At 36.7% G+C, this 24,541-nt stretch overlaps 1 protein-coding gene across 2 annotated transcripts; it reads left to right on the forward strand.

Moving 5' to 3' along the window:
- The first annotated feature begins 362 nt into the window (after nt 1-362).
- On the forward strand, nt 363-24,217 carry Ppp1r2 (protein phosphatase 1 regulatory inhibitor subunit 2). 2 transcript variants are annotated; one of them, XM_042668139.1, is made up of 6 exons: nt 363-740; nt 10,429-10,536; nt 11,055-11,132; nt 12,962-13,059; nt 20,445-20,609; nt 22,637-24,217. In XM_042668139.1, the coding sequence occupies exons 1-6, from the start codon at nt 619-621 to the stop codon at nt 22,681-22,683; spliced, it is 618 nt and encodes a 205-aa protein (XP_042524073.1). In that variant the 5' UTR covers nt 363-618; the 3' UTR covers nt 22,684-24,217. The 2 variants fall into 2 exon arrangements, with proteins under 2 accessions (XP_042524073.1, XP_042524081.1); XM_042668147.1 differs by having other exon boundaries at nt 365-740; nt 12,962-13,056.
- Nucleotides 24,218-24,541: the final 324 nt, after the last annotated feature.

Below are 24,541 nucleotides of genomic sequence, written 5' to 3' on the forward strand. Positions count from 1 at the left end.
TTTAGAATAGGGAGGTTAAGTTTTTAGGTGGGTTAAATAGAAAACACATATCGTTTCTTCCAAAGTAAGCTACTATCTCTCTCTTGGAGGAATGAGATTACCTGTGAGCCTCAGTTTTCTGACATAAAACGGAAATAACACGGTGCTGGGAGAGAGGGTGCCGAAAGCATCAAAGCCAGAGAACCTTGCGGTCAGGCTCTAAGGAAATCAACAGCCGGGCTCCCCACCGCAGCCCCAGGGCGGGGCCGGCAAAGAGCCGCGAGGAGCCCGGCGAGGAGGCTGGCTTTGTTCTGGCCCCGCCCCCGACTGGCCCCGCCCCGCCCCTCCCTAGATATCGCGAGAGGGCGGGCCCGCTTAGCTCGGGCGTCCGCGTCGCTCCCGCGCTGGGGCACTCGACCGGCCTCCTCTGTGGGCCGCGGGTAAAGAGCCGGCGGCAAAGGGCCGCCCGCCGCGCGGCGTGGGCTGTGGCGTCGCGGTCGTTTGAACGACGCCGGTAGTCGCTGTGTACGACCGCGGGCTCTGCGACTGCCTGGCGGGTCTCGGTAACGCCCGACCCCCCCATTCTCCTGCCCCGGCGCTGCAGCAGCGACCCTGAGCGGACCGCCCGAGCGACCGGCCATGGCGGCGTCCACGGCCTCGCACCGGCCCATCAAGGGAATCTTGAAGAACAAGACCTTGGCGGCCCCCCCGGTGGTGGCCTCAGCCCAACAGCCCGGCCCGAACGTCGACGAGGAGCTAAGGTGAGAGCCTGGGTGGGGAGGGCGGGGGGAGTAGTCTCGACCCCCCCTTTCCCGCGATCCCCCCACCCCACCCCACCCGGACCCGAGCGCGGCCGGCCGGGGCGGTTCGTGGATGTGCCCGGGACACCACCGGGCTCCGCGGCTCCGGCCCGCGCCAGGGTGCGGTCGGGAGCGGGGGTAGTTACCGTGTTTTCTTCGTTAACTATATGTGTATTTAATTTCTTTTTAGTAAACACGATCTTTGAACTCTTGTCCTGAGAGCCTTAAGGACTCACACGGAGTTTTTAAGACCTTATCTGTTAAGGGTTTATTATTTCTTAACCTATATGGTCTGGAATCTAAAACTAAAATTCTTCGATAATTAAAGAAATGTTTTTCTTGCCTTAGGAATCCTTTAACGATCCAGGCTCAAGACTAGTAAGAGACCTCTTTCTCTCTCTCTCAAAAAAAGGACTTATTTCCTTATTAATCATCTTACCACACTCATTCTGGTTCTCTGCTTTGTTATCATCTCTGCACTTCAGTGGAACTAGAATTTTCCAAGTCCTGATCTATACCTAGTGGAAAATTATTTATTGCTTCATATTTTACATCTGCAGTTGGACTTCTAGTTTGTGGTCCTGTTCAGATGTTGTCCAAACTCAGGAGAGCTTAATGTTGACCCAAAGCACTGTGCATATAAATAATTGGAAACAATCCAAGGTCCATTAGGAGGAAATAATGAAATATTAATTATGGTACATTTGTGTAATGGAATAATATATATACCAACCTTTATAAAAGGTGATGCGTGTGTAATGTAACAACTTTTTTTTAAAAAAAATAGGGTTAAGAAAAGTTACTACTGATATTTGTACTGAAGCTCAGTGAGGATATTAGTGAAATAGTGACACATTACACTTAGAGCATTTCTGTATAAAATATCTGATTTATGACCTGGCATGGCAAGTTTTTGATTGTTACTTTGGAGAAAATACTAAATAAATAGGAATGCAACTTAAAGTTGTAGTCTTTTGGATGCTTCATTCTTAGGATCCCTCACATGCAATTTTCCAGCTTCTGCTTGGAGGTCATGGGAGTAAGAAAACAGAATCCTACTATAACATAACTGAAAAACCAAAATAGTTAAAAATAACTACAGAAGGCTCTGATGGTGCTTCAGAGTATTTAGCATTCAGCACTTACTTTTTATTATTTTCCAGTGTAAATTTCTTTCTGTCCAACTACCAAAAGTGTGGTTTTTTTTCCTTTTTCTGCTTTTTTACACCTTCTCAGCTTTGATCTCTTGTAACTTGTGACCTCCACTTATAGGTTAGCCCCCTGCATGCTAGGTAATAATTTTAAGGCAGGTCTTTCTGCCATAAAAGACATTAGACTAAGTAGGTAAGTTACTTCATCTATAGGAACTCCTGACAGGGCAGAGTCACTTCAAAGGGATTTTTTCAAGTAGGTGACTGACCCTACTAGTTCAAAGGTCACAATCCTATCCTCAAAGGGAGCTACAAAGCCATAATTTATTTATTGAGGTTTATGATGTATGATTTCAAGTAGTAAAAGGGTATGGACTTTTTCATAATGGTAAGTTACAAGACTGTAAAAAAGTTAATTGTACTACTAAACAATATACATTATTATTTTGTCACAGTTCAGAGCAAGCAATATTAGTAACTTTATGAGAGCCTCTTTAAATAGAAACATAAAGGTATAGTTGAATGCATTTTAATTTTTTGTAAAGTTTACTTAAATATCATATAACAAGAACTGAAAAATACCTCTTGCAATTACAATGTGCTCAAAATTTGTAAACATACAAAAATAGTATAATGGTCTTACTTGAAGTGTTAGAACAGACTATAAGGCAGGTGCATCTCAAATTAATGTGAAAATAACCAGGAATCTAAGTTGTCATTACTTGCATAAGTCCCACAGACACTAAATTATAAGTACTAAACCTTTGCTCTTAGGGAAAGTATAAGGTTGGGTTTTTTCAACCCTCTAATTACATTTCTATCAACTGATCAATACATAACCTTGTTTTCTATGTGATTTTTATAAAGACACCTTATTTAGCAAAACATTTCCTTGTTTAGCTTCAGCTGTGTGCATTGGGTAACTCAAATTTCTTCCTGCTCTACTTATGTCTAAGCAGCCTAAGCACCTTCAATATTGGATTTTAGATACAAATAAATTTTAGCAAGTAAATGAACTCCCAAATAGAGAATCTATAGTTTTTGTATCACTATCTTACATGTTGTTTCACATGGAGGGTTTTTTTTTTTGAAGATAGATTTTTTTTTTTAAGGAAAAATATTCACACTTTATAAATTTGTATAATTCATATACATGCATATTATTTATAGCTAACTCAAGACAATATACACATAAAAGTAAGCTTTATAAACTTGAGGTTGATATTTGAAATATTCCAAAATATTTCAAATTTTGTTTTTTAAAAATTCAATTCTTATCAAAACTGATCAAACAGTAATTAGAGGGTTCTTTTAGTTGACTCAGTACTGTTATTTTTGTTTGATTGGTTTGTACTGAAACTCATTACCTTCCTGCCTTAGCTTCCAGAGTTGGGAGTGCAGGCATGTACAACATGCCTGGCCAATGCTGTTATTTTCTTATTGTTCTCCTTATACTTTTTATATTAATATTACTAGTTTCAGTGAGTGGTTTCCTTAGGTGTCAGGTTAACTAAAACCCATAATGCACATAATTAAGCATAGATAGATGTCAGCATATTGCAACATGTACTGTTTAATATAAATGCTACTGTCATCTTCTGAACCTCTTCTTTCAAAATACTTTGAAATGTAGTATGTACAACTTGGGAAGGTCTAACCTAACATACCTAGCAAGTATGTGCGTATGTGTGTGTGTATTTCATTTTAAAAAAGATCTCATTGATTCTAAGATGTGCCACCTATAAAGAAAAAACTTATTGCCAATTATAGAATGCTAAACATTTTAAGATTTTTTTCAGATACATTATAGTGTGAATAAGGTTCATTTTGAGATTGTTGAAAACATAATAGTAAAAGTGCTATCTTTAAAAAAACTTATTGTTATTATAAAGGTGATGAACACAGGGATTACAGTTACATAAGTCAGGTAATGAGTACATTTCTTTTTGGACAAGTCACCATTTCCCTCTCTTTCTCCCAATAGTTTCTTTCTGTCTTACGAGAAGTGTTTTTAAAACAATAAGTACTTAATTTGAATCAATTGCCTGTCTACCTCTCATTAGCACATTTTATTAGCTCTAATTTTCAATGTATTTTTCTTTATCTTAGTTTAACTATTAAGTAAGTTAATAAATGTTGTTAGTCCCATTGTAATCAAAATGTAGAGATCTAATATTTTTCCCCCAATATCTCAGGTTATTTTACAGTCTACTTTGGAACCTGCTACTGTTCGATTCAAATTTTACATAGTCTTAGATAATGCACTCAAGTTCAATTTGAAATTTATGTGTTTAATATAATTTAAGATGTAAGCATGCTCCAACTTTGTATTTTTCTGCTCACTAAAGGGATGTGTAATATTGCAGTCAAATGCTAAGTAAAATAAAAAGTTTATCTTCCAAAAGTTACCTTTTCCTTGCTTGTGACTGCTTTTATTGTTAAGTCTGTAATTAGTTCAATTGTGGTGTCAAAATTCAAAACCTTGTACTTGTCAGCCTACATAAATTAAATCGTCATTTAAGAAAGAACCATTTATTGCAATATGCAATTAAACTTTTAACACCTTGAAGCAAATTCCCACTCTGAGCACAGCCAAAACTATCAAACAAGTTACAGGCAACAAGAAGTGCAGTTAGACTTTAAGATAACATTATATGAGCTAATGAAGTGAAAGTAAAAAGTAGTGACTTTAAAGGACCAAATTTAGGCTAAAAATCAGTCACCCTAGCAGGAGTGGAGAAACTGAAACCAGCAGGTGCCCTGCCATCATAGCAGAATCTCTCATGTCAGTTACAGTGTTCCTATTTGTGTTTGTGGAGATACCGACCCAAATAAGGTCATACGTACAGTTCCTGATGGTATTGAGCTTAAACTCAGCGTGGATTGGTCCTTGAATTTTGTTAATTCAGAAAACATTAGGAGTGCTAATTTCCATATCCAGTCTTTACTAAGAGTTTCTTGTATAAGAGTTTCTTGTGCTTCACAAACTTTTCACTTAAGAATTCCTAGGATTTTTTTGGAATCTGCTTTCTTTACAAGTGCTTGGGTTGTTTTTGTTTTTTCAAGATACTGTTTATCTTTCTTGGATGAACAAGCATAGGGTTTCATTTTTTTCCTAGTGTTAAAGAAATAGTTGATTTTGAATATGTAAAACTTTAAATTCCACTTATACAGTAGAAAGTAAACAGTGACAAACTGGGAAAAATAAGAGATAGTTATTATGTAGCTTGTTTATGTAAACTAAGAACTCACCCAAATTTGTGAGAAATTTCTGATAAGTAAAGAATAATAATTCAAACAAGTAAAAGAAGTATTTATCATTATTTGTTAGATAATGATGAAATAAACACAAAGCAACTTTTAAATACTACTTTATACCTGTTAAACTGGAAACTCTCCCTCTCTCCTCTGTTTCCCTCTCTCTCCTGTTCTCATTCTCTTTACCCCTCTTCCCCCATCCTCATCTGTCCTAGCAGTGTTTTGGTAATTATTGGAGACATTACAAGTAGTCCTGTTTTTAAAAACCTATACAGGTGCTAGATAGAAAACCCTTTAACCCCAACTACTCAGGAAGCTAAAATGGGAGGATTACTTGCATTGTCAAGACCAGCCTATCTTTAAATTAGAAAGAAAAAAAAAATGGGGCACTAGTGACTTATGCCTGTAATTCTAGCTACTCAGGAAGCTGAGATATAAGGATTGTGGTTTGAAGCCAGCCTGGGCAGCAAAGTCTGTAACACTCTTATTTCTTTTTTTTTTTTTTTTTATTGTAAAGCTACTATACAGAGGGTTACAGTTACATGAGTGAGGTAATGAGTACACTTCCTCCTGAACATTGTTACCCCCTCCATTGTTTTCCCCCTACCATCCCCTCCCTCCCTTCCCCGAGGTTCTTTTTTTTTTTTTTGATTGTGATTAAATGATTACATAATTTCAAAGTCACAAGTTCATTCTAACTTCCCTGGAGCAAATTGTCTACCACAGTCTGTAATATATAACAGTGTTCACATGTTATATACCATATTTGTGATCAGCAGCATGGGGATATTTAGTAGTGGTTCAACCAGATGAGCGGGAGTTCTTTGTTTCTTAAGTCCTGTTAGTTTTGTCGTTTCACCTAACCTTTTGGATTTAGCATCCACTTATCAGGGAGACCATGTACCGTTTGTCTCTTCGTTCTTGGCTTACCTCGCTCAACATGATTCCTTCTAGCTCCATCCATTTCCCTGCAAATGCCATTATTTTGTCATTTCTAATGGCTGCATAATATTCCATGGTGTATAGATACCACAATTTTTGGATCCATTCATCTGTGGTGGGGCATCTAGGTTGTTTCCATATCCTAGCTATTGCGAACAGTGCTGCAATAAACATGGAGGTGCACGTGTCCTTGTATATTGGTTCCTGTTGTTCAGGGTAGATGCCTAGAAGTGGTATGACTGGGTCGTAAGGGAGGTCAATCTTTAGCTTTCTAAGGACCCTCCGGACTGCTTTCCAAAGTGGTTGTATAAGTGTACATTCCCACCAGCAGTGTAATAGGGTTCCTCTTTCTCCACATCCCCTCCAGCATTTGTCGTTGGAACACTCTTATTTCTAATTAACTACCTAAAAGCTGGAAGTACTCAAATGGTACAGCGGTAGATTTGAGCAAAAAAGCCCAGGGTCAGTGCCTAGTTCCTGAATTCAAGCCCCGGGACAGGCACAAAAAAGAAAAAGAAGGCAAAAATTTTAAAAAACACACACAATCAGCTTGATCCAATACATATCAACATACATATTTTAAAGTATATATTTCATATGTTTACTATTTTACATGTGCTGGTATATGTATTAGTGGAAAGAATAAGCAGAAGTCAGAATCATTAAGGCCTTATGGGGCTGAGATTGTAATTAGTGAATTTTGTCTTGATTTTAAGAAAATGTAATTTCTGCTTATAGCCTGTATTTATCTTCTGTCATTATGTTGTGAAGCAGATTTAAAGGGAGTTGATATCCCTCTTCCTTTGCATTAGAGATACACTATTATTTAGGAAAAACTTGTTCTACTCTGAAATTAGGAAGCATCCAACAAGGGCATTAGTATGTGTTTGTTTTTAAAATAATTTTATTATAATACATAGCCAGAAAAGTATATTTAATGTAAAATTAAGGCTGCAGAAATTAATGAAGCAGGCACTCTCATGTGTCTATCATTCTGGTCAATAGAGGAAATGTTTCTACCCCTCAAAATGTCCCCTGTCCTTTCATCTCTTTCTTACTGGAAGAGAAACCATTGCCCTGATTGTTAGGGTATTTACCTAAATACACATTCCTGCACTCTGATTTTGCCTTCCTGGAGATTTGTTACTTTTCTTTTACAGTATCCTTATTAGAAAGTGTGTATCAGGAGGGAGCATTTAGTTACAGTATTACAGATCTGTTAATTGGATTGTTTCCTTCACAGAACATACTTTTCTTAAAACTTTTGTCTGTTTTTCATGATCCTAATCAGAAACTCCTTATTATTTTTCCTACCTTAAGTCTGTAGAAATTTATCTCTTTCCCTTGTTGAAAGAGAATATGGCCATAAAAAGAGTATTTTATATATGATAGGGGTATTTAATTAAATAAAATTCCTAAAACAATAATTAGGCAGAAATATAAAGTATTGCTTTTTAAAAATATTCTGTAGCAGTCTTCAGTATTTCAAAATTATTCATTTTGAATCTTAACAGCTAAAAGTAGAAGGCATTCAGTGCATAAGAAATTGAAACTTTTTGTTGTTGGTGGTGGTGGGCATGGCGCTTGAACTCTGGGCATAGGCATTGTCCCTCAACTCTTCAGCTCAAGGAGAGTACTCTACCACTTAAGACACAGTGCCACTTCCGGTTTTCTGGTATCTAATTGGAGATAAATGGACTTTCCTCCTGGGCTGGCTTTGCACCTTGAACCTTAGATCTCAGCCTCTAGAGTAGCTAGAACTACAGGCATGAGCCACCGGTGCCTGGCAGAAAGTGAAACTTTTTTTAGGGTACCATATCTGAACCCATTATCTATCATGCTAACCCACAGCTTAAAATTTAAATAAAAACAATTATTTACATGTTGCATGTTTATAGTTTAGTACCATATCTGAACCCATTATCTATCATGCTAACCCACAGCTTAAAATTTAAATAAAAACAATTATTTACATGTTGCATGTTTATAGTTTAGTTTCATAACATAGTTTCCATTATTTTAACAATTCCAAATTATAAGGACTGTTATTAAAAACTCCTACTTTAGTGCTCATGTAGAGTAAATATAATCAGGAGAGGCATTTCATTGGCATATCACAGGACTAGCAAAGGATAGCTGAAATTAAATTGCAAGCCTCTGTCTCTTAACTAGGTTTTTGCTGTTTTCTGCCACAAAATCAGTTACCATTGTGATAGAAACCTTAGCCATATCAGTACTAAAGCCAGGTCTGTTTATCCAGTCTAATTCAATTATGTGATTCTTTTAGTATTAGTGATATTTTAATTTGATTAGTTGAAAATTCAGATGAGCCTGGTGAATTACATGAGGTCCATGCTTAATGAATAAAAAGCCTTTCAAAATGCAGCACTTTAAAATAATGGTCCATGTGTCATAACTAGCTGTTAGCCAGATGCTGGTGGATCATACTTAGTCCTAGTAACCTATGAGGCAGTCTCATTCAAGGCTGCCCTTGAATTTGCTAGCCCAGGCCAGCCTCAAATTCAAGATACATTTGTCTTAGCTTCCTGAGAGCTAGAATTACATGCATGTACTACTATTCCTTCCTGGAACATTTGTAATTTTTTTTTGGGGGGGGGGTCCAGTCGTGGGGCCTGAACTCTGGGCCTGGGCACTGTCCCTCAGCTCTTCAGCTCAAGGCTAGCGCTCTACCACTTGAGCCACAGCACCACTTCCGGCTTGTTTCTTTTTGCTTATATGGTGCTGAGGAATCGAACCCAGGGCCTCAAGCATGCAAGGCAAGCACTCTACCACTGAGCCACCTTCCCAGCCCCAACATTTGTAATTTTTAAGGTGACTCATCAAACTCTGTTGAGTGCATAGAGAGGGGAATATGGTAATAAATTTAAGTATGCCATTCTTCAAGGACATTTTAGAACTTGGGAAATTGAAAATGTATGCAGTAAACTTTACTAATACATAACAAATGAAGAAAAGATTATTTGGGTCAGTAGTTTTTAAATTTACATTATATTTTTATTATTTTAAGTAGTTTTACAAAGGAGTTGCCATTTTACAAAGCAGTATGTTAATATATGAATATATACAATGCATCTTGGGTCCATGTCACCCCTTCTATCAATCTCCCCCATTTTCCTCCTCCCTTTATTACATTTACATAGTTCAGTTGTTTCTGTTTAAAGTATTCTTTTTTTTTTTTTTTTGCCATCCTAGGACTTGAACTCAGGGCCTAGGCACTATCCCTGAGCTTCTTCTACTCAAGGCTAGCACTTTATCACAAGTTCATTAGAAAGTCACAAATTGTATAGAAAACAAAATATTTGCTTATTCTTTTTTTTTTTGGGTCTGGTCGTGGGGTCTGAACTCTGGACCTGGGTGCTGTCCCTCAGCTCTTCAGCTCAAGGCTAGCGCTCTACCACTTGAGCCACAGCGCCACTTCAGGCTTTTTTCTTTTTGCTTATGTGGTGCTGAGGAATCGAACCCAGGGCCTCAGGCATGCAAGGCAAGTGCTCTACCACTGAGCCACCTTCCCAGCCCAATATTTGCTTATTCTTAATGAGATTGATATTTAAGACACTGAATTATTGAGGATCTTAGTTGGTGAATACTTTATTGAACAAATATTAACAGGTGCTTGGAAACCACTTTTGTTTCCCTTAAGTAAATCCAAATGTATTGTTTCTTAGCACACCCTTGTTTTCCAGATTAAAAAGTTATGATTTTTTGCAGTTTAGCTTAGTATCTGAATTTAGTATGGTTGTCTAGTTTTATGTGTTCTGATTTTTAGAGATATCCTTGAAGAAGTTAGGTTAGGGAAGTACTCCTGTAATTTTTGTTCTATTTGTTTTGAAAGATTCTAACTGTATGTCCCAGTAAGTCCTCAAACTCCTGATCCTTCTAACTCAGCCTTCCAAGGCATAGACCATTACTTTCTGTTTGTCTGTCTGGTTGGTTAGTTGCTTTGATTTAATTTTTTTGAGACAGGGTCTTGCAGTATAATCCAGGGGTGTCTTCAAACTCACAATCTTCCTGGGTCTGTTTCCAAAGTTAAGAGATAGAGAAATGTACCATATGCCTGGCCTGTTTATGATTTTATTAAAACAATTCTTAATATATAGTAGAACAAAAATAGTTAAGTACTGATATTGGATAATGGCATAGATTTTAGTTTTAACTGTTAATCTATAGACCAGACGATAACTAAGCATATCATAGTATGATAGGGTTTTGAATGGCTAATTCTGAAGCTTAGGTTTTAATGTATGGGCACTAAGTATTCTTTTCTTTTTCAATTTTAGTAAAAAATCTCAGAAGTGGGATGAAATGAACATCCTGGCAACTTATCACCCAGCAGACAAAGACTATGGTTTAATGAAAATAGATGAACCAAGCACTCCTTACCATAGGTAATATACATGGACATTTTTTTTGTGACTTGCTTACATTTTGCATTGATATGAGCTTCTGGATAACAGCATATTTGAATTTGTGTTTTGTTTTATATAATTAAAGTAACATACATAAGTTATTAGTAATATAAGTAATGTGTTATTGGAAACATTTTGTATATCACAATCATAGTAACATTCAGTTGTTACTTATAATAGCAGGTGCTTGCTTTCTTCTAATGATGGACAGAGAGGAGTAAGTTTTGCCTTCTTGAAAGGAAAATGAGATTTGAGTTTGTTTCCCAAATAGAAATCAGAGACTTCCTTTGCAAATAAACAAAAAGGGTAACTGATAAATAACTGTTACCTTACTCACTCATTACTGTTGTTCATATCCTTATTTTTGAGCTTATATAATTTGTAGTTCAGGTATTCATATTATGGTTTTTGAGTGTTTTGAATGTAATGTTTTTACTTGTTTTCCTGGTTGAAAAATTATATTTCATGTATTAATTAAAATGTGTATGTTGACCTAGTATGATAGGTGATGATGAAGATGCATATAGTGATTCAGAAACCAATGAAGCCGTGACTCCAGATGTCTTAGCTAAGAAGTAAGTATTAAAGCAGTTTTGCAATGAATTTTAAATTGTTCAATCTTAAATACATACTATACTGCTTATAAAAGGCTGGGAGGCTAGAGAATGCTGAGGATTGAACCAGTACTAACCAGGCTTACTGCTCTATCACTGAGTTGTATCCCCAATCTCATCTAGATTTTTCATACCAATTGTTATGGTTCTGTTTCTTGGTTAAAATTAATATATGCATCTCATTGTTGCAATGGGTCCACCTGTATCCCTATTTAAACGATTTGAGATGTATAAGTCGTTATGTCGAAAACGAACTTTACAACTTTCGTGCGGGAGGGGGGGAGGGCGGGGAGGATTGGGTGGGGCGTGGGGGGAGGATGGGAAGGGGAAACAGGAGGCTACAATGCTTGATAAGAAATGCGCTCATTATCTTGCCCATGTAATTGTAACTCCTCTGTACAGTATTTTCACAATAAAAAAAATTAATATATGCAGGTGGCAGGAAATCACTGTTCAGGTATACCTAAAAATGGGAAATTAAGATGTGTCTTCATGTGCCAGACACTAATGGATCATGCCTGTAATCCTAGCTGATCTGAGCATCTCAGTTCAAAGCCAATCCAGGCAGACAAATGTGAGAGACTTGGGATGCTGGAAATGTGGCTTAGTGGTAGACTGCTTGCCTAGTATACATGAAGCCCTCGGTTCAGTTCCTCAGTTCCCTGTATGCAGAGAAAGCCAGATGTGTCTTCATATGTTGTTGTTGTTTTTTTGTGGGGTGGGGGGGAGGAGGGGGTCTGGTCGTGGGGCCTGAACTCTAGACCTGGGCGCTTTCCCTCAGCTCTTCAGCTCAAGGCTAGTGCTCTACCACTTGAGCCACAGCGCCACTTGCGGCTTTTTTTTTTCCTTTTTGCTTATGTGGTGCTGAGGAATCAAACCCAGGGCCTCAGGCATGCAAGGCAAGCGCTCTACCACTGAGCCACCTTCCCAGCCCCATATGTTTTTAAATACCTACTACTTACTTTTTAAAGAAGAAAGTAAGAAAAGCAAATACAGGGACCGAGAATGTTGTTTAGTGGTAGAGTGCTTGCGTAGCATGCATGAAACCCTAGGTTCGATACCTCAGTACCACATACAGAGAAAAAGCCAGAAGTGGTGCTGTGGCTCAAGTGGTAAAGTGCTAGCCTTGAGCTGAAGAGCTCAGGGACAGTATCCAGGCCCTGATTTCAAGCCCCAGGACTGCAAAAAAAATAAAAAATTAAAAAAAAAATAAAGCAAATACAAATTAATTTATAAAACTAAAGTTTGGGCTGGGAATGTGGCTTAGTAGTAGAGTACTCGCCTAGTATACATTGAAGCCCCAGGACTGGCAAAAAAAAAAAAAAATCCATTTTACATTAGCTGGGTGCTAGTGGCTCATGCCTGTAGTCCTGTAGTCAGTCAGGAGACTGAGATCTGATGATCATGGTTCAAAGCCAGCCCAGGCTGGAAAGTCTGTGAGACTCTTAGCTCCAATTAACCACCAGAAAAACATAAGTAGTGCTGTGGCTCAAAGGGCTAGAGTATTAGCTGAAGAGCTTAGGGACAGCACCCAGGCCCTGAGTTCAAGCCCCATGAGTGACCAAAAAAAAAAAAACACCAAGTTTTTTCAACCATTGTTATTCATTGATTTTTAGCACCCGTTCTACTATTCTTGTTTCTTACTGGTTTCTACATCTATTCCTACTCTTGCTTTGTATTATGAGGCTATAGCTAACATGTTAATGATTTTTAGCTGTCCTGACACTCAAAAGTTGAATAAGAACTTTAAACAATACAAGAGTGTTAATTTATAAATGATTATCGAACAGATTAGCTGCTGCTGAAGGTTCAGAGCCAAAGTATCGGATTCAGGAACAAGAAAGCAGTGAAGAAGAAGATAATGACCTCTCACCTGAAGAGCAAGGTAGTTTATTTCCTTTACTGCATTGATAAAATCTAGTTTGGAAGGTAGGCAAACTTTTTTTTTAAAGGGGGGGGGTGTGTGGAAAGAAGTAAAGGGCAGGAGAATTAAAAGCAATTCTTTTATAATTCTACTTGTTATTTTATTGTAGTATAGTATTTTCCCTGTAATTTTAAGAATTAAGGAAAAATATTGCCATCTTTAAAAATTCTTTATAAGTATTCTTTACTTTTGTACTTTTTACTGCTTAGTACAGAGTAGATACTCAGGAAATACTTGTTAAATTAATGCTTTTAAGGTCATTGAGTAGATGGTCTTAAAGTAAGTAGAGGTAAATGTAACAGCTAATTAGCTTGTTCCTTGTGCTTTTTCTGTTTTAAAATAATAGTGCAATTTATCAAATGAATCATGGAGCAAAGAGAAGTAGTATCATAAGAAGAGAAAGGGAGACAACCTCCTTTTTTAACATGGAGGGAAGGAGACTCTCCTAGTCCATACTAAGCTTACACACAGATAAGACTACGTCCTCGTGGTTTATTTTTACAAGGAGCCATGTTTATTTTTAGAGGTGAGGAGAGAAGAGACACATTTTACCTTGTTGCTTTTTATACTTTTTGAGCAATGTGAATGTATGATCTCAAGAAATAGAGCTGCACTGCCTGGCTGCTGGGTGTGGATGACTCACGCCTGTACTCCTAGCTACTCAGGAGACTGAGATCTGAGGATTTCAGTTCAGAGCCAGTCTAGCAGCAAAGTCCTTGAGACTCTTCCTCCTCCCCACCCCCCCCCACCCTCCCCACCCCCCCGGCCAGGAATGTTATTTATTTATTTTGTATATATTTTTTATTGTAAAGATACTGTACAGAAGGGTTACAGTTACATAAGATAATGAGTACATTATCCAGCATTGTTACCCCCCTCTTTTGTTTTTCCCCTACCATCCCCACCTCCCCAACCGGTTCCCCTCCACTCACTCACCCGAAGTTGTAAAGTTCGTTTTCAACATAGTGTCTTGTACATCTCATTGTTAGAATAGGTCAGCCTCTATCCTTATTTAAGCATTTTGTTATTTCCCTTCCCCTCCCCAAATTAGAAAATCGTATATACAAGATGCAGGCCACTGGAATCAAATACAGTGAAAACAGGTTATACCATGGGGAAAGAACATACAAAAGAAACAAAAAAAAAATCACATAGTACATTATAAATACATTAAAAACAATAGCAAGAAAGATAAAACCACTTCTGTCCCTATCTTGGGGTTCATTTCGCTTAACATCATCTTACATGGCCATATGTACATAGCTTTTGACCATTTCTGCTTGTCCTAGACATACTCTACCTATTGCAAATAAGGGAAACCATGGGACTTATGTTTCTTTGGGCCTGGCTTACTTCACTTAATATAATTTTTTCCAAGTCTTTCCATTTTCTAACAGATGAGGCGGTGTCATTCTTTCTGATGGAGGCATACAATTCCATTGTGTGTGTGTGTGTGTGTGTGTGTGTGTGTGTCACACACACACACACACACACACACCCCATTTTCTTGATCCATTCATCTACTGAGGGGCAACTGGGTTGGTTCTATATCTTAGCTAAGGTAAATAATGCTGTGATAAACATAGTTTTATGCTGGTAGTGTTACAGTCTTGAGACTCTTATCTCCAATTAACCACCAAAAAGCCAGAAGTGGTAGAGTGCTATCCTTGGTGAGATCAGGGATAGCATCTATGCCCTGAGTTCAAGCTCCAGAACTGGCACAAAAAAAGAAAAACAGAAAACAGAAAGAAAAGAAATAGGGCTGGGAGTATGGCTTGAGTGTTAAGAGCTTCTTTCCAACTAGGTAGGAGATCCTGAGTTAATATCTGCAGATTCTACATCTGTGGATTCAGCCACATTAATCAAAAATGTATAAGTAAGCTTATATTAAACAGATTTTTTTCTTCTGTTATTATTTCCCCAAGACACAGTAGTAAAAACTATTTACATATTAGATATCACAAGTGGACCTAGAGATAATTTAAAGTATAAATTATATGTGAAAATTAGATGCAAATACTGTATCATTTTATATAAGGAATTAGATTTGTAAGTTGATGTTCTTGGAGGTTCTAGATCCAATCCCCTTCAGATTCTGAGGGATAACTGTGTAGTTAGTTTTACTATGCTCTTAAATGGAGTCACCAAAAGGCAGAAGATGTAGCTTAGTTGCAAAGTTGCATAGTATGTGCAAGGCCCATACTGGGTTTGAATACCACTCAAAAGGGAAGAAGGAAGGGAGGGTGATGGGAGGAAAGGAAAAGGAAGGAGAAAGAAAATACTGGTTTTACAATGAAAATTACCTATATTGTAAAGGAGGTTAGAAATTTTACAACTAAGTTTCCAAGTATTTGTCAGTGACTTTTCAGGATCTTAGTAATGTGTGGGTAAGGTGTAATTCAGTATTCTTTTCTAATAACTTGGTCTGAGACTCTTACCTGTACAAGAAAGAATTTGACAGAGCACATTTCAGATATTCATAATAACTTCCTGACTGACTTTTCAAAAGTATACCCTGAGGCATATGGAAGTGGTTTCAATTTTTTTTTTAGCTTTCCTCCATCCCCCCCCCCCCCCATTCTCAGCAAATTAACATAGTATTACTGTTTTATTTCCTAAGGGTAATTACTCCTCAAATTGTAGTTCCATGACATAGGCAGCAGGGGGAACCACTTGACCAGTTATAATGTCATTAATTCAGTCTCCTCTGGTAGTTACTATATTATGAAGTGTTTTACACTTAAACAACAACATATTTGAAAAGGAGTCATTTTTATTGATAGTAGAGATTCTTAGGATAAAATAGTAATTTATAACACAGCAATAAAAATTATTGACTCTGGAGTGTGACAAACCTGTTTGTTTATGCTGTGGGTTTGTGCTGCTTGGCTAATTTGCTTAATTTCTCTGAGCCCCCCTCATTCTTATTTTTTAAACTAGGAGCTATAAAAATAAAATGATATTCTAGATCTGACTGTGTTGAGGCATACTTTTAATCCCAGCTACTTTTGAGGTTGAGGCACAGACAATCTTTTAATCTTACAAATTCACAAGTGACTTCAAAACCTCATCTCAAACAAACAAAAGTTAGAGCTGCTAGTAACCATTAGATGAGATAGAGAATTTGAAGTACTTAGTACTGATTATAACATATCATAGATAAGTTGATGTTAACTTTTAATAACTTAAAATAGCCAGGACATGCTTTGTAAAAGTAGATATGTAGAAGCTAGATCTAAAATACAGCTGTGCACGATAACATATACAGGAGGCTCAATGCATTTACATACAAACTGACTGAAGGATGGTATACTTAGGAGAAAAATTAAAAGACATACTCCTGAACAACTCATATACTGGTTATCAAAATGAATACCTGGGATTAGAAGCCTGTTTTGGGCAATAGGCAAAGCAGGGGTAGTGGGGGGACAGGAATGGAGGAAAGAAAGGTGAGCAAATATCATTATACACAATGTAAAATGAACTATGTAACTGGAGGGTAGGGACAGGAGGAGGATAAAGGAGAAGAACGAAGGAAGGGGTGGCATTGGCCAAGAAGTATTGTACTTATAACCTGACTTATGGAATTACAATACTTTTGGGCAACCATTTAATATTTTTTAAAAGGAAGCTAATACAGTTTTGGGGTTCATATATAGAGAAAAAAAAGCCCATTTGTTCTTGGCAGGTTGTGAATATTAATACTAAAAGATTAAGTTACTTCTATGAAATTAATATTTGCCATTTTTTTTGAACTCAGGGTGTTGTCACTTGAGTCACACTTGTAACCCTGCTTTTTTGTTGGTTACTTTTTAGACGAGGGTCTTAAAAACTTTGTTTGGGCTGATCTAGAGCCATAATCCTTTCGCTCAACCTCCTGATTATAGATGTGAGCCTCTGTTGCCTGGCATACTTAGTGTATTTTTAAATGATATGACTGAGGAAGAAATAATTTTCTTAGACTACATAAATAAATACAACTTACAAAGGAGAAACACTATTGTATCAACTCCAAGGAATGAGATACAAGATAAAACATCATCACATCACATTTCTTTCCTTGCAGAGCAACAAAGGTGAAAAAGATGGACATTTGACTAACGGTGCTAAAATGCTAACCTAATAGGCATGCCCTGCGCTCCAGCACCACACACATATGTATACATGTGCACACAAAAATGACAGTTTCTCTTTTACTGTGAATGTGGGAAAACAGATACTCATATTCTATTGGTAGGTATGAAAAATGGTTCAACCACTTTTCAGTAGTTTCCACTCAGTGTACACGAACACATAAAATTAAAAAAGGAAAGTTTTGTGATACAGTATTTATCCTTACATTTGATGTATTCCAGTTATTGTACTCATTTCATCTTTTTGTGTATCAGTTGGGATTTACTTGTTTTTGAGAAACAGTGCTATATACACATGCATACATACATACACATAAAATGGTATGAAAACCTTGAAACAATAGGGAAATTAGAAATCTTTGAGAAAATGTACTTAAGTTGTAACTCACCACTTTGTAACTTAATCATTTAAACATAAATCTTGTATACAAGATAGATTGTTTACTCTATATTTGTGTACTTTTTTTTGGTCAGTTGTGGGCTTGAACACAGGACCTAGGGACTGTCCCTAAGTTCTTTTGCTCAAGGCTAGTACTCTACCCCTTTGAACCACTGTTTCCTGGTATTAATTGGAGATAAGAGTCTCCTGGATTATCCTGCTAAACTGACTTTGAACTGCATTCCTTAGATCTCAGCCTCTTTGAGTAGCTAGGATTACAGGTATGAGCCACCAGCATCTGACATTTATATACTTTATTGTTAAAATAGCATCATTCCCCCCCTCCACCCTACCCCTGTTCCTGGGGATTGAACTGAAGGCCTTAGCATTTGTCTCTGAGCCACAGCTCTACTTCTGACTTTTTGGTAGTTAATTGGCAATAAGATTCTCACAGAGTTGCCTACCTGGGCAAGCTTTGAACCACAATCCTCTGGTCGTAGCCTCCTGAGTAGCTAGGATTACAGGCATAAGCCTACCTATGCTCAGCACTTGGAAGGCACTTATTATTATACCACTTGAGCCACACTCCATCCTTCAGTTTGTTTTTCAGATAGTGTTTCATGCTTTGGCTTAGGCTGGCCTCAGACTTAAGCTGGCCCTTCTTCCCAAGTGGCTGGGATTGTAGACATGTGCCTTCATGCTTGGCTAAACATTATTATTTTGAAAGTGAAAGGACACTTTTGAGAGTGAAATGAGGATCAGTTTTACACTTCTGTTACATAGTAGGCATAATCTAAGACTGCTCCAAGTAAACTGAGATAAATGATCTAACAGTAAAGAAATAAATAAAAACCTATATTGAAATGATCTGTACAAGTTGAAAGGGGGATTGGAGGAGGAGGGACAGTAGGGGAAAATGAGGGAAGAGGTAACAAGTTTGACAAGAAATGTATTTATTACCTTATGTAACTGTAACCCCTCTGTATATCACCCTGCTAGACAGTAAAAAAAGCCAGCCTATGCCTTAATATGATTCAGTTTAAAACTTTATAGCATAACTTATGCAAAGGGACTTCCTTTGTAATGTTTAAAACATGCACACAATGAACTTTGACAAAATTCACCCTATGTATATTACTCTTTCTTAACTCCTCCCTTATCACTTCTTTTCAACATGCATATACATATATGTGTGTATGTATGTATACAACATATATATATATATATACACATATATAAATATGTATCTATAATGAATGCCTTCACCTTTTCCCTTTCTCTTCCTGCTGGTTCCCCTACATATGTCCAGTTTTTATAAAATAAGTTTTAGAAAAAACTTCAGCCACGTGTGTTGGTTCGTATTTGTAACCCCAGGATTAAGGAAGCTGAGGCAGGATTGTGTGTTCCAGGGTAATTTGGGTAACATTTTCAAAACAGGAGGAGGCAGGGAGCCCAGGAATGAAAGAAGAAAGAAAGAAAGAAAAAAGCCTAGAATGGCTAGAGATGTATGTAGCTCAGTGGCAAGAGCTCTTGCCTTGCATACAAGGCACCACAAGAAAAAGAATCTAGAGCTGGGAAGGTGGCTCAATGGTAGAGAGCTTGCCTTGCATACATGAGGCCCTGCGTTCAATTCCTCAGCACTACATAAGCAAAAAAAGCTGGAAGTGGCGCTGTGGCTCAAGTGGTAGAGCGCTAGCCTTGAGCTGAAGAGCTGAGGGACAGCACCCAGGCCCAGAGTTCAGGCCCCACGACCGGATCCAAAAAAAGGAAAAAGAAAAAGAATCTAGTTATAAAATGTTAGTGGTAATTTCTTGGGATTTTGTTGTGGTATTGGTGCTGTACTTTACCATTGAGGTACAATCCCCAACCCATATGTGTTACTTGTTTGCTAAAGAGAAAAAGGGTTGCTCTTTAACTTAGTCTGTCCATTGTAATAGAGATCATTCAAACCATTATTTTTGGTATGTTGCTGTTTTGTTTTTGAAGTTTTGAAATATGTCAATAAGCAGTCATAACAGAGCATGGTGGTACATGCCTGTAGTCCTGCCTACTAGAAGACTGAGGCAGGAGGATGGCTTGAGGCCACAAGTTTGAGAACATTCTGAGCAACATAGCGAAACTCCTCAAAAATATAATTAGAAAATTTAGTAACTGTAACCCCTCTATACATCACCTTTATGATAACAATAAAAAATTAAGGAAATTAGTTACAAAGATTTAGTATTTTTGTTTTGCCATATTCACAAAAGCAAAAAGAGAGGTGCACCTGGCACAATCTTTATAATTTGATATCAGTCTCAAAACTTTTCTTCTTCCCACCTTAAATAGAGACTGAAAAATGATTGTTGACTAGTACATATGAACATTTTAATTATTGTTGATAAAATGTGCCAGTTGTATTGAACGGGTAGCTCTTTGTATCTAAAAGTTTAATAAGGATTTTTAAAAGGAATTCGTTTTCTTACAAAAATATAAACCATGGAAATACTGAAAATATCCATATCCAGAATTTGCCACTATTAATCTGAGTTTTAATTTTCAGTGTGTATATATTCACAAACTTCATATGTAATATAGATATGTATCTATGTTTTCTTCACAAGTAATGACTTCTAATGCCCATTCTTCTGTTGAAATGTATTTGAACCATTTAAAGTAGAGGTGCCAAACTTCTGTAAAGTACATGGATAGTAAATATGTTAGATTTTGTGAGCTATATTGTCTCTATTAAAAACTACCAAGTTCTGCCTTTGAGTATAATAGCAGCTTTCACCATGATAAACACAGTAGACATGGACAAGGCTGTCTTAAGCTTGCTTTTTTTTTTAATCTTATAGAAAAAAAGCGACAATTTGAAATGAAAAGGAAGCTCCACTACAATGAAGGACTGAATATCAAATTAGCTAGACAGTTAATTTCAAAAGACCTACATGATGATGAGGACGATGAAGAAATGTCAGAGACAGATGGAGAATGCATGAATATCGAAGACTCAAATCAAGGTCAGATGTTATAAAAATACTACTGAGACTGTGATTCTCTGCACCTAAGATAATATATTTTATTTTGCTTTAAACTTGTGAAAAAAAATCCTCAGAAATTTTTGCTGTTAGACTTTTATTATGCCAGTGTTTCTGAAATTTCAGGCCTAGTGACCAGCTTTAAAATAATTTTTATGCTTAGAGTTGATTTAAATTGATCATATGTTACATATTGCTACTTTTTTCTTAGAGCTTTATTGGCTTTAGGCAAAGATATTTGTATTCATGTAAAAGTATGTTTTGTTTTTTGACTATTGCAGATCATATTTTATTTGGCATAACAATCTAAATTAAAGCCTATCATTGTCTTTCGTGGTGTGTCTCTTTACGTGATTTATTTTTTAGTGCTAAAGATTACTGAGTGCCCCAGGTGCTATTAAAACTTTAAGGATGGGGGGGGGGTTAAGGGGAGGGAAGGAGAAGGATTGGGATTGGGGGGGAGGGGGGAGGCTGGGAAGGGATGTGAAGGGTAAACCAAAGGAGGAGGCTGCAATGCTTGGTAAGAAATGTACGCATTATCCTGCCCATGTAATTGTAACCCCTCTGTACAGTATGTTCACAAATAAAATTTAAAAAAAAAAACAAAACTTTAAGGATGTATTTACGTTAAATACATGGAGATTGTTTTGACATTACTTTAGGTGCAGAAAGTATATGTGTTTACAGTTTTGATGCTTTGTACTTCCTGGATTGACAAGTTATTTTGATCTCTGTGAGAGTTCTTTGGATTTTGAGAAGGAATATCACTCAACCTGACCTGATTACAAGTGTGTGCCACTGTGCTTTTTTTTAAGTCTTAACAACTAGACCCTTTGGCCTTTCAATTCTTATCAGCCATAGGAAATAGATTTTACTTTATTTTTCATTGTTTGTTTATTTTTGAGATGCTGAGAACCAAACCCACAGTCTTGCTGGCAAATGCTTTACTACCAAATTATACTCTGGACTCCTGCTTCTGATCTATTTTATTTCTGCTTTTATCAAGAGAAGAGTATTTAGACTCTGTGGTATAGTTTTCAGCTAATAAATTTAAGATTTTTTTGTTTTGTTTTAGGTTTTTGAGTTACAACAAACTCTTAGGGTTCTACCTGTGATTTACTTGTAGAAATATCCAATCTGAAACCTATTTTACCTGCCACCAAATAAATATTCCTGTTCTGTTCTTTATAATATTTAGAGATATATACAGATTTCCTTCACATCAGTCTAATTTGTCCTTTGTGAGATAGACCTTATTAAGGTTTTTATACTTGATTTTCAGCCATACTAGTGGAAGATTATGTACATTGTTGGTTCCAGGGTTGAAGATTAGTTGGTTCTTTTTGTTGTTGTAACAAATACCTTAGAAGGTAACTTCAGAAGAGGAAGGATTTATTTTAGCTCATGGTTTCAAAGGTTTCTGTCCATATTTGCTTTATTCCATTACTTTGGACCTGTGGTAAGAGAGGATATGTATACTAGAACAGCTTGTTTACCTTATGTCAATCTGGAAGCTGAGAAAAGACAGGAGTGCAGGGCAAGGTACAGTCTCCAAGGATATGCTCCAAGAAGTTAACTTCCTCCAGCCAGGCCTCATCCTCTAGTTTCAAGAATCTTCCAAAATAGTACCACCCAAAACCCCAGGTACTAGTGGTACACGCCTTTAATCCTAGCTACTCATGAGGCTGAGATTCAAGGATCACAGTTCAAGACCAGCTGAGCAGAAAAGTTCTTGAGACTCTTTATCTCCAGTTAATCACAGAAAAAGCAGGAAGTGGCTCTGTGACTCAAGTGGTAGAGTGCAAGCCTGAGCAAAAGAGCTCAGGGACAGTGCCCAGAGAGAGAGTTCAAACCCCAGGACCAGTGCCTCCCCCTCCCCCCCAAAAAATAGCAACACCCAGCTGAGAATAGAAGTTTAAGCATAAAAGCCTATAGAGACATTTCATATTCAAATGATAACAGCAATATACAGCAAATTATATTCACTTTTTTCCCTTTTTTCTTTGCAGGATCTACTACAAGTGACCAACGACAAAACAAATCACAAGATTCATAGAAGACATGTATCCAGCATTGCAGTTGTTTGTCAAATACAAATCCTGTTACTATAATACATTGCTTCTTGTTCTCCACAATTCATGACTCAAGTACCAAAATACATTACCAGTTATGTATTGCCAAGAATTAAATGGTAACCTTTGAGGCTGGTTAGATGAAAATGTCTAATGCATAGATTCTTGTGCGTACTTCACCAAGACTTTAGTGTAACATCTTTAGTCCAAACTGCTTTACTTTTGTAAGAACACTGGTTAATTTGTATAAGATATTATATAGCTTTTTATGCTTTAAAGGTTAAAAAGTGTCTTTGGGGGAGGGAAGGGGACTAAGTTATTTTCATCATCTTCTAGATGTGTGATACCTCTTATAAAAACTTTGTAGAAGTTGTTTCTTTTTAATTTTTTAAATCAAAACCCCAATTTGAACACAGGATGTATAGTTGGATAAATATTCAGGCTGAAAGGTTATTTTAACACTTAACCTTCAGTTTGATTTGTCTAATTGAGAAGGATCATAAGTGTTACTCATGCATTTTTCTGGCCTGATACCTTTAAAATTCCTATAGAGTTTTTTATGTGGGTGTTTATAAGGAAAAGATTGAAAAATTTCTCATCAAAACTATCCGTTTTATTTCCACAAATAAATAATCAAGTCAAACTTGTGCTAATGTCTGCTCTGATGGCCTATTTTGGTATTTGGGGCAGACTTCAGATCAGAACGTTTTTTTAAAAAATAAATATAATTTAGCTTTTGTTCACAACATTTCTTTTATATGTCTGTCTTAACCTTGTGCTTTTGTTCCCTATTCCTTTCTACATAGAATTAGAAAGATTATGTTAAAGAGTGGCAAAGATTGTTATTACCATTATGAACTCTTGATTTCTCCCACAGATTCTCTCATTTGCTGCAATAATGAAATTCTTATTTTGACCATCAATATCTACTGGTCCTAAAGAAGAAGATAGAGTAGTTATAGTACTATAGACAGGAAATACAATTCAGTCGCTCAGTTTCTACACCTGTCTGTTTGATTTACAGCTTGATACTGAAATTGCTCTTAGTAGTTCATTTGACTTAATTAGATATCAGAAGACAATTAACAGAGACTTTTGCATGATAAGACAATTGTATGTAACCAATGATGGATTATTTCTGAATGTAGACAGAATTAAACCTGCATTTTTTTCATTTTTTTATTTAAATATTTTAAACAGCCCCTGTCTAAGGGAGTATGATAATGTATACTATGACAAATGTACTTTATTCTTCTAACACAGTAAGAATTGTTTAGATTTTGTTTCCCTGAAATATAGTGAAGTTCCTGTGTCTTGGTTTAGTGATGGTTTTATTTAACTTATTTGTAACTGAATTTTTTGTTAGTACCAAAAGAATTCATAATATGATCAGACTTAAAATAATTCCTGTGTATTATATATATATATATGAAATGGCATTTATTGAAAAACTTACCTTCCACATCAAGTTTATGGAATGTCAAAATTAATAAACAGTGGGAGGACTCTTTGCTGTTAGAAGAATGTCCTTGTTATTTTGAATCTCTTTTTTCAAAGTACCTCTACAGTTGCAGGTGCAGAATTCTAATTACACAAATGTTGATGCACTCAGATCTCTGTTTTCATTTTTTCTCTTTTGAGTTCTTAGGAAGTATCCAGATACGCTTTTTTATTTGTAAAAGTGGCCTATTGTACACTATGGAGAAAAGTTGAAGGTTAAACCAAATATATTCCCCCAAAAAACTTTAATATATTATTACTATTATTATTAATATTTTGGTGCTAGCCCTGGTGCTTGAACTCAGGGCCTGGGCACTGTCCTTGAGATTCTTTTTTTTTTTT

The sequence above is a fragment of the Dipodomys spectabilis genome, unplaced genomic scaffold (genome assembly GCF_019054845.1).
Source record: "Dipodomys spectabilis isolate Male_0828 unplaced genomic scaffold, ASM1905484v1 ptg000017l, whole genome shotgun sequence".
Lineage (NCBI taxonomy): Eukaryota > Metazoa > Chordata > Mammalia > Rodentia > Heteromyidae > Dipodomys > Dipodomys spectabilis.

Excerpts from the sequence above, each read along its gene's own strand:
- Ppp1r2 (XM_042668139.1), top strand. The coding sequence starts at position 619 with ATGGCGGCGTCCACGGCCTCGCACCGGCCCATCAAGGGAATCTTGAAG. Across the intron at positions 10,537-11,054 it reads CCAAGCACTCCTTACCATAG|TATGATAGGTGATGATGAAG; the intron begins GTAATATACATG and ends ATGTTGACCTAG. Across the intron at positions 13,060-20,444 it reads CTCACCTGAAGAGCAAGGTA|AAAAAAAGCGACAATTTGAA; the intron begins GTTTATTTCCTT and ends TTAATCTTATAG.